At 36.9% G+C, this 13,394-nt stretch overlaps 1 protein-coding gene and 1 long non-coding RNA gene across 2 annotated transcripts; one reads left to right on the top strand and one right to left on the bottom strand.

Moving 5' to 3' along the window:
- Nucleotides 1–3: 3 nt before the first annotated feature.
- On the bottom strand, nt 4–2,650 carry LOC147273858 (uncharacterized). Its single transcript, XR_015124196.1, has 5 exons — nt 2,347–2,650; nt 2,113–2,242; nt 1,110–1,167; nt 350–413; nt 4–251 (listed from the first exon to the last, which is right to left on the bottom strand). It is a non-coding gene; the product is annotated as an uncharacterized LOC147273858 (long non-coding RNA).
- Nucleotides 2,651–7,080: 4,430 nt separating this feature from the next.
- On the top strand, nt 7,081–10,847 carry LOC147273857 (Copper amine oxidase family protein). The gene is made up of 4 exons (XM_086256540.1): nt 7,081–8,604; nt 8,978–9,091; nt 9,403–9,953; nt 10,152–10,847. Exons 1-4 carry the CDS (start codon nt 7,288–7,290, stop codon nt 10,360–10,362), a joined length of 2,193 nt encoding a protein of 730 aa, XP_086112666.1. The 5' UTR covers nt 7,081–7,287; the 3' UTR covers nt 10,363–10,847.
- The last annotated feature ends 2,547 nt before the right edge of the window (nt 10,848–13,394 follow it).

Below are 13,394 nucleotides of genomic sequence, written 5' to 3'. Positions count from 1 at the left end.
AAAAAGCTTACTGAAAAATGTTAATACACTTGACAAAGTGTAAATGACAAAGTACATGACAAAGTTATATACTTGTAAATCCTATCTTGTTGATAAGGCAAACCAAGTCCTCGTACCCACCCTGGATACTCCAAAATGCATGGTTACAAGATAGAGGTGATGTTGCAGGTCATCCTCTGCAGCATAAAAAATGCCAAAGTCTATTTCTTCACTTTTTCTTCATATTTATCATCCTCTGCAGCATAATCATCCTAATTCAACCATAAACAATAAACTTATTGTATATTCCAAATTATGCAGTTTTCCCTTCAACAATGCAAAATAAAGCATGAGTTCCCATCCAACGTACCAGGTCAACAACCTTGACAGCAGCTTTCTCATATATATCTTGCCTTGATCTCTTCAGCCAAAGCCTATGCTCACATCAAAACATGTCAGTTAGAATAAGAACTCTTCCCAAAAGAACATTTTAAGTTACTAAATATATTGTAATCTAGTTCAGGATAAATAAGAGAAATACTAACTTTTAGTTGTGTTCAACAGAAAAGAAAATTTACAATACATCAACACTCAATGGCTTTCAAAGGAAATGTCCACTTAAAAATTCTTCATCGCCACGATAATTAACTTAAAAGGGGGTGAGCATGGTTTGTGACTAACAATTTAGGAGGATGAACTGATGGACTCCATTCAACTTCACATCAGTAAAGTGTACCTTTTTATTAGTTTATCTAAAGGGGTTTTTCATAATTTTTTTTTTTTTTTGGGAGGGGGGGTTCTAAAGAGATATCCATTAAAGCCAAAGGCAGAAACAACACAAACAAAGGAGTTGAGGGGGGATGGTATCATGCCAACAGCCTATACAGAAATACAAAAAAAAAAAAAAAAACCTAGAAATAGAACGATGCAAGCTAAAACACAAAGCAGCTAGAAACGATGCAGCAAAAAACACAAAAGACATGAGTTTATTTAATTAAAGGTTACAATAGAGCAGTATAGGCCTTTAATAAAAGTCAGGATTATAAATATAACAAGGAAAACATGTAAGAACATATAATGCATGATGTTATAACCAATTAACCAATAATCGAAGCTAAGAAAATACTTACAGGGAAATTGGTTTAGAAATAACAAAATTCAAAAATTAATTGGTTAAAGCTCCTTAACCTGCAAAAAAATAAATAAATAAACAAATAAACAAAAAGGTACAAAATGTTGAATGACAAAGGAAAATTGATAAAGAAATAAATGACAAAGGATTAAAATTCACACTCTAGGTAACAACTAACTGAAATTTCTACCTTCAAAAGAGTACAACCAAAAACAAAGAGGACATAAACATACAGGTAACCCTGCCCAACTTGTGGGTCATAATATCCACATTCCAAGACATGGTCACTCAGAGAACTTATAAAACGTCTTCCCCCTGATTTGGCCACGGACAGAATGCTAACATAAAGACAATGGTTAGTCCTCTATGATGCTTATATCATATTATATGCTTAGGTTGCTCACAGAATCAATCATTGTTTGATTTCTTTAGCTTTTTAACTTTACATCACTTGTGTACTTCAAACTCCATTGTTATACGTGCATAATTGCATATTCTTTATAACTGTGTTTTTATGAGTTAATTACAGGTGAAAGGGACACTGAATGTCAAAACAATTCCATATGTTTAGCACAATAAGATAACTCTGAACTTCACAATGAAGTGTATTTAATTCTGAACCTCCTCTCCACCTACATTTTCAGTTCAGGTCATGCTAGGAAGAACTGATTTTCAAAAGTTCATATATAACACTTGTATGGGCTAAAACTCAAATTCATATTACAAATAAACAAATACTCAAGACACAAAATCAATCAGCTACCTAAACCAATAAAAAAGGTACAAACTTTGTGCAAACTGTAAACCCAATAGTCCAATACGATTGAAATTCGGATCCCCACGAACAGTATCTCAAAACCAATATAGAGATCAAAGCTTTAAATATTCAAATCTAGAACGTAAACAAACACAAACCAAATAATCTCAAAACCAATTGTTTTCATCAACTAAAAATTTAATAAAGAAATCTCTGAAACAAACTCTAGAAATAGTATTGATACCTGGAATTTGGGCAACATGAGGCTCATTATAATGCCCATTGCAGACAACCACGACATCGTAAATCTCATCCACAACCTCACCTCTCTTACCCATTGCAGACAACCACGACTTTGGTTAAAGCTCCATAACCTGAAAAATAAATAAATAAATAAAAAGGTAAGAATTTCAGAATTGGGGATCTACCATTTGAGGTTGGGTATTTAAAAATTAGGGTTAGGAACACTAAATCTTACTCGATCTTGAGGTGGGTATTAAAATCCCTAATTTCTTTGGAGTTTGGGGAAATCAGGGTTTTTGGAAGTGGGCATGAAATAGGTTTAAATGAAATCAGGCTTTGATCACGGCGGGTCGAAGCGAGAGAGTGAAGAGAGACAAAGAGGGTGAAGAGAGATGAAGTGAGTGAAGAGGGCAGAGAGACGAAGAGGGTGAAGAGAGACGCGAGAGAGTGGAGAGATGCGAGAGGGTGAAGAGGGACGAGGCAGTGTGGAAGTGTGTGCAGGTGTGAAGATGATGTTGGCTGTTGCAAATGAATGTGTGGAAGTGTGGAATTTTAAGGCGTGAAGGTGATGTTGCAAATGAGTAAAATCAGGTGTTGTAAATCTTAACATAGTTAATGCAACGTTTTTTTAATTAAATGTTGTAAGTATTTATAATTAACAGCATTTACATATCAAATGTTGTAAATATAATGTTACAAAAAGTGACTTTTCTTGTAGTGCACACGAGTCGTTTTGTATCGATCCGAACCGTTCGCAAGGATGATCTTCATTGATAGATCATCCTTGCAAAAAATTAGCTAAATCAGAAATCATTTGCCGATATAACTTTGATAAAACAAATGGACGGTTTCATCGAAAATATTTGGTTCGTCCATTTATTTGATCAAAGTTAGATAGGCAAATGATTTCCGATTTGGGTAATTTTTTGCAACGATGATCTATCTATGGAAATGTAAAAAATGAACGGTTCGGATCGACACAAAACGACTTGTGTGGGCCCCAACATGGCATATCTCAACATAAATAAGTTGAGGTATACCTCAACAGAATAAGCCTGTTTATATCATATATCATATATATGGGGAAGAAAAGTTTCATATCTTTTGATCGGGTACGAGTGAGAAGTGTGATTGCTCAACCTCTTTCGTCCTTTAATTTCCAAATTTCATTCTTGGAATTGCACTTGATTTAGGAAACGATTCTTTATATCGCGATCAGAAGCACAAATTCACGTACAATCATTTTCTCATGCCAGGAAATGGAATCTTCATAATGATATGGATTGGAGCCTTCTCACGTCGTATGTCACGCTCCACTATAAGCTAATTAGTAATTAGACGGAAAAGTACAAATAATGATATACATAGGAGAATCAAAGAAAAAATAAATGATATACAATAAAGCCTCTTGTTTAGTGTTTATAATTGAATTGGAAATGCTAAATGACTAGACTTTCATGTGCAATAATGCTAATTGTCCTACATTTGTATACTATTTTATGTGTCATATATTACTTTATTGGACAAAGTATTTTTTTTTTGTTTTATTTTATTTTTTAGTATTTAATATATGAATGCTATGTAAGGTGGTATAAAATTGTAGTAAAAAAATATGATAAGTGTAACATTACTGCTTTCATGTGTATTTAAAAAAGATGCTTTTAACTTGAATAAAGAATATGAGAAAAATATATATGGATTAGTTATGACTAATAAGGATAAACTTATTCCTTCAAATTTCAACAAAAATAGTGGGATTAGTGAGAATAAGTTTACCTTTATGACTAATCCACTTTCTTTTCATCGTCCTCCTTCAAGTAAGAAGAGACCTTCCACATTTTACCTTGAATACACAAAATATAGTCAATAAACATATCCAATATCAAGCACCAAACTAGGCTCTCAGTTGTAGATTATTAAAATGCCCATGTACTTGAGCATGTATTTTTTTCTTGTGAGACTTGAGCATGTATTTATTAATTACTAAGGAATGAGAGTAAAAGAAGAAATGAATTCGTAATACTTTTTTGGTAGGAGTAATATTACATCTATGTATTTACAATCTTTGGATTTATATTATATAGTTTGGAGGAGTAGAAACTGAAAGACAAATTAATAAATTAAGGTCATTAGATTTTGGAGGAGTAACATTGCATTTTACTAAAAAATGATATGGCCAATAAGTTATTATGATAAATAATTAATGATATCTATAAATTAGATTTCTTTTATTAATTAAGACACATAGATTTTGTGTTCTTCAAAGGCACACAATCTTTTCCTCTGTGTATATACCGAAAGAATCTATGCATCCATTCAAAAACCAATTGACAATGAGAGGAGTAACCCAAATCCTTATAAGCCACTAGCAAGGCCCTCACATTTTTAATGTGAAATTTCTCTCAACATATTCCCATACGTGTGGCGTCATTTAAGCCTAACACGTAGACAATTTATATTGGGTGACATGGGAGTACGTGTGGCCGTTAGACGCATCACGTGGATAACCTGCTTTGATACCATAAATAAATCTATATATTCATCCCAAAATTAATTAGCAATAAAAAGAATAGTCCAAATTTTTATAAGCAACTAATAAAGCCCTCCCATTTTTCAATGTGCCATTTCTTCCGACATCTATATACATCTCAATGCATATTACTGATTTTGTGAAATATAGATATTGATAGTATTCGAGAAAAAAAAAAACAAAAAATCTCATATCTTCCCAATTCCTACACTTCCTAGTTTTAGTAATGCACATGTGGCATACTTGTCATGCTGTGCGTTACATATTCTCTTACTATTTGGAATCTTTTTTTCTTAGTGAGACATTTGGTTTTTTTCTTAGTGAGACACAAGGGAGAGATGTTGGAATTATCTCTTAGTCTATCTAGTTCCCACTTCCCACTAAAAATACATGAATTCCAAAATTTCACTTGTATGTCATATTGAACAGTAAGTTACAAATGATCTATTTGCCTTGCTCTCTCAACGACAAATCTAAATATGAACAGTAAGTTACATATATATGGAATAGTAAGTTACATATATATCCTTTTATGTAACTTAGAGATTAAAAGACTAAGAGATTTCCTTTTAATTTTCAAGCAGTAATATATCAGTAATTAAGTTACATATTTGACAAATTTTTATATATAAGTTACATATATATATATATAACGTATCAGTAAGTTACATATTTGTCATACTGTTTTGCCTAACAACATCTTTCTAAGAAAAGTTGATACAAACAAATGGTTTTCAACAAATCAAAATAAACCTGTATGAAACCATTAATTTAAATAAGACAGAACTTTATAAATATGCGGTGACAAAAATATAGTATAGACTTTTTAAAGGTTTTTCATGAGTTTAAATTTCAACTGTGCTTGAGACTCTGAGTGTCTCCTAAATTACCTAAAAAATGATGTAAATTAAAATGGTTAGTGAAGCAGTGGTAAGAAAAAAAGGTTAGTGAGCTAAATTCTAGTCTTGACAATATGAATAAGGGGTTGGGGCTGCAGGAGGAACTCCTCTAAAAATATAAATATAAAATTCATTGGTAATACAATATTACTGCTTCGATGGGTGCATAATTTATCAAAGGATATGGTTAGCAAATGTTATAATTTATATCTTTCTAAGAAAAGTTGATACAAACAAATGGTTTTCTACAAATGTTATATCTTTCTAAACCCATCTCTGATATACTAACCCAGAGGTCCCAGACAAACAAAATTCAAATTTGAGACATTTTCTAACAAAATAGAAAAAATATCACTGTAATAATAAACAAAGATGAAAAATACACATCTTCTGCTTGTGACTGCGGGTAAGCTCTCTGAAGAGATTTCTCCTCTCCTTTTTTTCCCCAATGGTGGGGAAAATTGAATATCAACCATTCATTCTTGATCGTGTGGCTGAGAGGAATGAGCACAAAAAGCAATCACACGTGTCCACCTTTGGGAAAAAAAAAATTGTTTCAGTTCTCTTTATTCTTCTTCCCGAAAACCTTTCCTCCTCAATCTCTCTGTATCCAAAAGTTCTACGTCTCTCTCCCAAAACCTTCACCACCTAACAACCATGGCTGTCAAACTCCATAAAAGCCACTGAAGAAAACCCACGAATCAAGTTTATTGTTAAAGTAAAACAAATAAGCAACAAAAGTGGGTAAAGTGCCAATAGTACACGCAAAAAGCCCAAAGGAAGCTCCCAAGTCCCAGTCCCAAGTGAATGTTCAAGCTGAAAATGGAGTTTTGCTGCCATTTGCTCTAACGGTACGTTGACGCAGACCCACCTGAATGTTAAAGCCACTTGTTTTAATTATTCACACACCTTGTTATTTCACTCCACAAATTCTTTGATTACTCATTCTCCAAAAAAATCGTGCCCTTATTATACTGTGTTGGCTGAGAATCGCAAAGAGCTGTCATGGATAGACCTCCATCGCTAATTTTATCCCCTTTTCTTTAATTTTTATTCTGTACGTTTTCTAACCCAGATATGGAAGCACCCCAAAATTGGACCACTTCTCGAAAAGCCTTTCACAGCCTTAAGTAGGTGACAGCCATGGTTGTCCAGAAGGTGAAGATTTTTGAAAAGAAAATTGTAGAACTTTTGGGTTTTGGAAGAGAAGACGAAAAAAAAAAAGAATAATTGACCTTCTCTCTCTATCTGTAATCTAACCCATCAAAAAAAAAAAAAAGATGTGAGGGGAAACAGAAGAAGAGCATGACGATGGCAAGGGGCATAAAAAAACAAAAAGGCAGGGGCAAAAAGGAAAGAGAGCGAAATGACTAAAACGGCCCAACCAACCCACCAAATGACAGAGGCTAGGAACCAAAAAAAATCAAACCAGGGGTAAAAAAGTCTTTTTACGATGGAGAATACTGTTCCTAAGCTACAGTAAACCGATTGTTCTCTTTTAGTATATATGGAATTTGGTATCTTTCTCATCAGTCTTACATTCTTACAGTCTTACTCTTATCCCTGCTCTGCTAGCTTTTTTTTTTTTTGGTAAAAGGGGGGGCCAAAGGCCCAGAGACAACAAACTACAAAACAAAACGAGGCCTGGCAACACCAGCTAGGTCCTCAAAGCTATATATGCATACAAAACCATCAAAGCTATAAACTTGCCATTTACTTCACACAACACACCCACTGAAACTCAGCCATGGAAACCAGAAACTTCTTCCGCTTTTTCTTTCTTTTCCTCTTCGTAGGACTCGCCCTCCTATTCACTTGGGCTCACCTCCCTCACGCGCCGCCCTACACGGCTGACCTTCTCGACTGCACCACCAACTCAGCCTGGTGCGCCTCCAAGAACCGCTTCCAGTCCAAACCACTCAACAAAAACCTCCACAAGCCCACACGCGACCACAACCACGCCGCCGACACCCCCCACCACCCTCTCGACCCCCTCACCATCCAAGAACTCAACAAAGTCCACACCATCCTCTCCTCCCACGTGCTCTTCAAGTCCTCCGCCTACGCGCTCCACTCCATCGAGCTCGAGGAACCCGACAAGCTTCTCGTCCTCGGGTGGAAAAAGGGGGACCCGCTCTTCCCCCGAAAGGCCTCCGTGGTCGCACGTGTCGCCGGGGGAGAGTCGCACGTGCTGACAGTTGATCTCAGCACGAGCGAGGTAGCCATGCACGAAACCGGACCCCACTTCGGTTACCCGATGATGACGTTGGAGGAAATGATCACGGCCACGTTGGCCCCGCTTGCCGATGCAAGGTTCAACCGCACGATCATGGATCGTGGGGTTGATCTAGCGGACCTGGCGTGTCTGCCGATTTCCTCGGGATGGTACGGAGAGACCGAGGAGCACAGGAGGTTGATTAAGGTGCAGTGCTACTCCATGAAGGACACTGTGAACTTCTACATGAGACCAATCGAAGGGTTGACCGTGCTCCTTGACTTGGACACCAAACAAGTGGTGGAGATTTCGGATAAGGGCAAGAACATTCCCATACCAAAAGCCGCCAACACGGACTATAGGCAGTCGGCCCATGGGCCCAATCAAGTCCTGAAACTGAACCCCATATCCATAGAGCAACCCGATGGCCCAAGTTTTACTGTGGAAGATGAGCACTTGGTGAAATGGGCAAACTGGGAATTTCATGTGAAACCCGATGCCAGAGCGGGTGTGATTGTGTCTCGGGCTAGAGTCCGGGACCCGGATACCGGGGAGTTGAGGAATGTGATGTACAAAGGGTTTACGTCAGAGTTGTTTGTGCCTTACATGGACCCCACTGATGCATGGTACTTTAAGACTTACATGGATGCAGGTGAATACGGGTTCGGGTTGCAGGCGATGCCTCTTGACCCGCTTAATGATTGTCCGCGTAACGCCTATTTTATGGATGGTGTGTTTCCGGCGGGTGATGGAACTCCGTATGTCCGATCAAACATGATTTGCATTTTTGAAAGCTACGGGGGAGATATCGGGTGGCGGCACACGGAGAGTCCCATAACGGGTATGGAGGTAAGGAACTTGGGTCCAACAACATAACTTTTCGGATCATATTCATCTTATTTGCTTCAATTTATTTCTTATATGCACCTACTATTATTATTATTTTTTTTTATAACACCTATCGTATTTAGTGATTATTTTAAAACCATATTTCTAATTTACTTTACTTCAAAAGACAATCGGTCACGCATTATTGTAGTCTGTAAATATCTGTGGGTTTCATAGTCGGATTCACATGCATCAATTATTCAATTGAATGTTGACAGTCGTCCGTATACGCATGCATTTGAATCCAATAATGCGGTCTATGATATCATCAGCAATTTTAAGCAAATAATTTTATTGATGTATGCATGGACTGTTGTGTTCTGATTTTTGACAGGTTAGAGAAGTAAGGCCAAAGGTGACATTGGTGGTTAGAATGGCAGCATCCGTTGCTAACTATGATTATATCGTGGACTGGGAGTTCCAAACAGATGGACTAATCAGAATTAAGGTTTGTGGAAATTGTGGAATTAAGTTTACTTTAATATAACAGTTCTAGCACTAGAGAATAGCATGATGTTAATTTGCATGTCCATTAATTAGTTGGAAATATTATGAATTATGAATGATATATAGTTGTTCTTCTTATGGTCAATATATTTTTCTTTATCAATTAGTTATTGATTTAATTATATTTTTCCATGGTATTAAAAAGTTCTCAAGTTCAAATCTCTCTCCCGGCCAATTGTTATGGTAATTAAAAATCTCAATGGCATATATGGACCCTCACCATAATATTTTCTGAATAATATATGTGCACAGGTTGGACTTAGTGGTATTTTGATGGTGAAAGGCACTCCTTATGAGAACGTGAACCAAGTCTCAGCTGGCCAAGAGAATCTCTACGGCACTCTTTTATCTGAAAACGTCATTGGCGTTATTCACGACCATTACATCACATTTTATCTTGATATGGACGTGGACGGCTCTGATAATTCCTTTGTCAAAGTGAATCTCCAAAGGCAGCAGCCCTCCTCTGGTGAGTCACCAAGGAAGAGCTTCTTGAAAGCCACCAGAACTGTGGCCAAAACAGAGAAGGATGCACAAATTAAGCTCAAACTCTATGACCCGTCCGAGTTCCATGTGATCAACCCGTCGAAAAAGACCCGGGTCGGGAACCCAGTCGGGTACAAGGTGGTTCCTGGTGGCACTGCTGCTAGCTTGCTTGATCTTGATGACCCTCCTCAAAAGAGGGGTGCTTTTACAAACAATCAAATATGGGTGACCCCATACAACCGGAGCGAGCAATGGGCTGGCGGGTTGTTCGTCTACCAAAGCCAGGGTGAGGATACCCTCGCCGTGTGGTCTAATAGGTGAGAGATTTATTATTAATTAATTACATTTTTTAAATTGCAAAATACTAGAAACACAATTATTAATGTCTCAAGTCTCAACTAATAATATTTTAGTATGTCATTATGTGGATCAGTATGATATCATGTACAACACTAGAAAAAGTTGAGATAATAGTGTTTTAATTTTTTTAACTAATTGGATTGGATTGTTTGTAGGGATCGACCAATTGAGGATAAGGACATTGTGGTGTGGTACACTTTGGGATTTCATCACATACCATGCCAAGAGGACTTCCCTATAATGCCAACGGTGTCGTCTAGCTTTGATCTAAAGCCTGTGAATTTCTTTGAGAGCAACCCCATACTTCGAACATCACCAAATGTGGCGGCAGATCTGCCTGTTTGCGTGGCTGCGGCTTCAGCTTAGAGAAACACATGATTCTACAATCGATTTTTATGTAGGATTTGTCATTTGTGTGTACATCAAGTTCATAAAGTTGCTTCCAAATCTACCAATTTGGGGTTGCAAACTTCACTTCACTTGAAATTGGCTAGCTGCTTCGATCTGTCACTGTGGAATTAGCTTTGAGGCAATAACTATAACAAGTTGAGCAAAAGCGAAAAAAATAAAAGACAGTAGTGGAATCATACATCATCGACTCGAAGAAGAACTAGTGGAATCTGACTTGAAGAAGAACTACAAGGCCCTTTTATGTAATTACGTAACTATCTTTAGCTTTGTGTGATGAACAACTAGTGGAATCTGACCTGAAGATCCCAAAGGATCTTCCTTGCGGGCAGAATATTCTTAATTATCCCTTCTAAAGTGTTTTGTCTTAATTGTATCTTCGAAGGTTTACAAGGATAAATCACATCACTAATAAAGGCTCACTAGTGGGGTGCTTTATTTCATGTTCCAATCGCAGATACACACGTGTGAAGGGACAAATTCAGGTCTTCAATTTGGAGTAGGCAGGGAATGGTTGGCTGGGGTAAAGCACTTATCCTTCATACGTATAACAAGGGTTTTGTTGAAAATGTGGCTTATAATTGATATCACTGTTTCAAGTAATATTAATGTTTTTCTAAAGTCAGCATTTGCAACTTGAACCATAGTATGTATGAAGTCCGTCTAGGATAGCATATATGTTCAAAGAATTGCATGTAAAGGTTTTCTCTCTACCAAGGTAATATCCGTGCCTATATATGCTATATGATCATATCCCAAGATTGTATAGACAGTATAGCTGAGCCTCAAGATTGTATAGTTGTGCCTAAAGACTGCCTATCCGAATAACATACTCTGCAATCTTTGAGAAAACTTCCATGAAACGGGCTTACACATTTAATGTGTTAATTTTTCATCTAAATAATATAATTTGAGCAAATGATGATGAAATTCATCCACCAAATTATTCAACCCCAAAATTTATTTTAATTCTTATTTTTAACCAAATTCTATGATTTTTGGGGTTAATTAGGATGACCTAATGCTATCACGATAGATTTAGGGGATCCCTTAAGGGTGTCTACTTTGCCAAAGAAGGGAAAACTTAGCCCATGAGTCATCCTTATATGGTAACGTGTTAGGACACCCTAAATCTTACATATTCAGGGATTAGGTCTCTCCCTTCTTCTATAAATAGGTCATTCACCATTCTCCAAATTCAAGAGAAAATTGGTAAAATAACATATATTTAAAGAGAATTTAATTTAATTAATAGTTCAAATTAACAGTCTAAAAATATAACATGCAAGATAAAACTATAAAAGAAAATTGGCAAGAGAAATCATCAACTCCCAAAGATTGCACCTTCTCTACAATTCACTAAATGATCACATATTCCATAACACATTTCCTATATCAAAAAACTTAGCTTACAGTTTTCTATTTAGAACCTTTCTAAATGAGCAAGCGAAGTTTAAATCTTGTGAGCGTTGGTTCACCTTGGCCAAAGGATGGAAACAGAGAGCCCATTTGGAGTAGGATTATTAGTTGTAGACTCATTAATTTGAACAACTCTACCCACAGCAAATGTTGTTGGTTGCTTTGGTTCAGGAACATCTATTGATTCACTTCCCAGCAATACAAGCACAGCTGACATGGTGGGTCTTTCTGCAGGGTCTTCCTGGACACACAAAAGCCCAATTTGCATGCATCTCAAAACCTCTGCTGTTGGGCAACATTCCCTCAACAAAGGTTCCACAAATTCCAACTCTCTTCCTTCCTTCCACAGTTGCCATGCCTAACAATTGTTTAAGCAGATACTTGTCTTATTTGAAATTGTAATGTCTGTTTTACAGCTAAACTTAGTTGAAGTAGTCATTAATCAAAGTGGACAGAGAAACATACATATGCAAGGAGTGTACTGTTGGCATGTTCTGTGAAGTAGAACCCACTACTCCTTTTCAGTTTTCCCACTAATAATCTCAAGCAAGATTACGCCAAAGCTGAAAACATCAGATTTCACAGAAAATCGACCCTCCATTGCATACTCTGGAGCCATGTAGCCGCTGTTTCAAGTGTAAGCATTAGCATGTTCTCTTCTCAATTAGATTTGCAAATTTTGGCTGGAAGTTATACGACTCAAAATGAAAATAAGTAGCAGACTCACTATGTTCCTACAACTTTTTTAGTATTAGCGGTGTTCTGATTTTCACAAAATATCCTTGCCAGTCCAAAGTCTGATATTTTGGCAACCATTTCATGGTCCAATAATACATTGCTGGGCTTTAAATCCCTGTGAATGATCCTAAGCCGCGAGTCCTCATGAAGATACAGAATTCCTATGGCAATGCCTTCAATGATGTTGTAGAAAGTTTGCCAATTGTGTTCAGCTCGTCTTTCTGAATCTGAAATTCAGTGGTAAACAAAGGTCAGTGCTTGTGGTGATGCTTAAATGTGTATGTGTGATTATGAATTTTATGATATGAGGGTTAGAGTATGGCACAAGGGTGGGCAGAACAAACCAAAGACAAGAGTATAAGGCTTTTATTTTGCATGAAGTCCCTAACCTTTGGAATGTGGATAAATTAACAGAGAACTTGGCATGTCCTCGAAAAATCGGTACTGCTCAAACCTCATATTGCAATTCCTACTAACAACAGTTCCGCCTTGGCGAGAAGCGCAGCATGCCAGATGATCCCCAATAGCAGAATTCAACCAGTTTGCGCAGTCACTTTGAGAGATGTCTCTAGTGGACTGTTGTAGACCATTAATAGTTCTTTTTCCTGAATTTAATCTCCCCAGTTGCAAACATGTGCTTAGAAGGATGAAACACAGCTTCGTTGGAGAGGTTTTCCATTAAATAGATTAAAAGTCCATGGAAATAATCCAGATTTGATACATTCTTCAAAAAAGTACTCACAACAAACAACAAACTGTTGTTGTTTGTTGTTTGTTGTGAGTACTCCTGACTTTCCTGCTCTGGATACTTTCCAGAATAAACCATCATAGAA

This window comes from Dryas octopetala, chromosome 9 (assembly GCF_963921425.1).
Source record: "Dryas octopetala chromosome 9, drDryOcto1.1, whole genome shotgun sequence".
In the NCBI taxonomy this organism is placed as follows: Eukaryota; Viridiplantae; Streptophyta; class Magnoliopsida; order Rosales; family Rosaceae; genus Dryas; species Dryas octopetala.
This window is presented reverse-complemented; position numbering and strand designations above follow the sequence as displayed.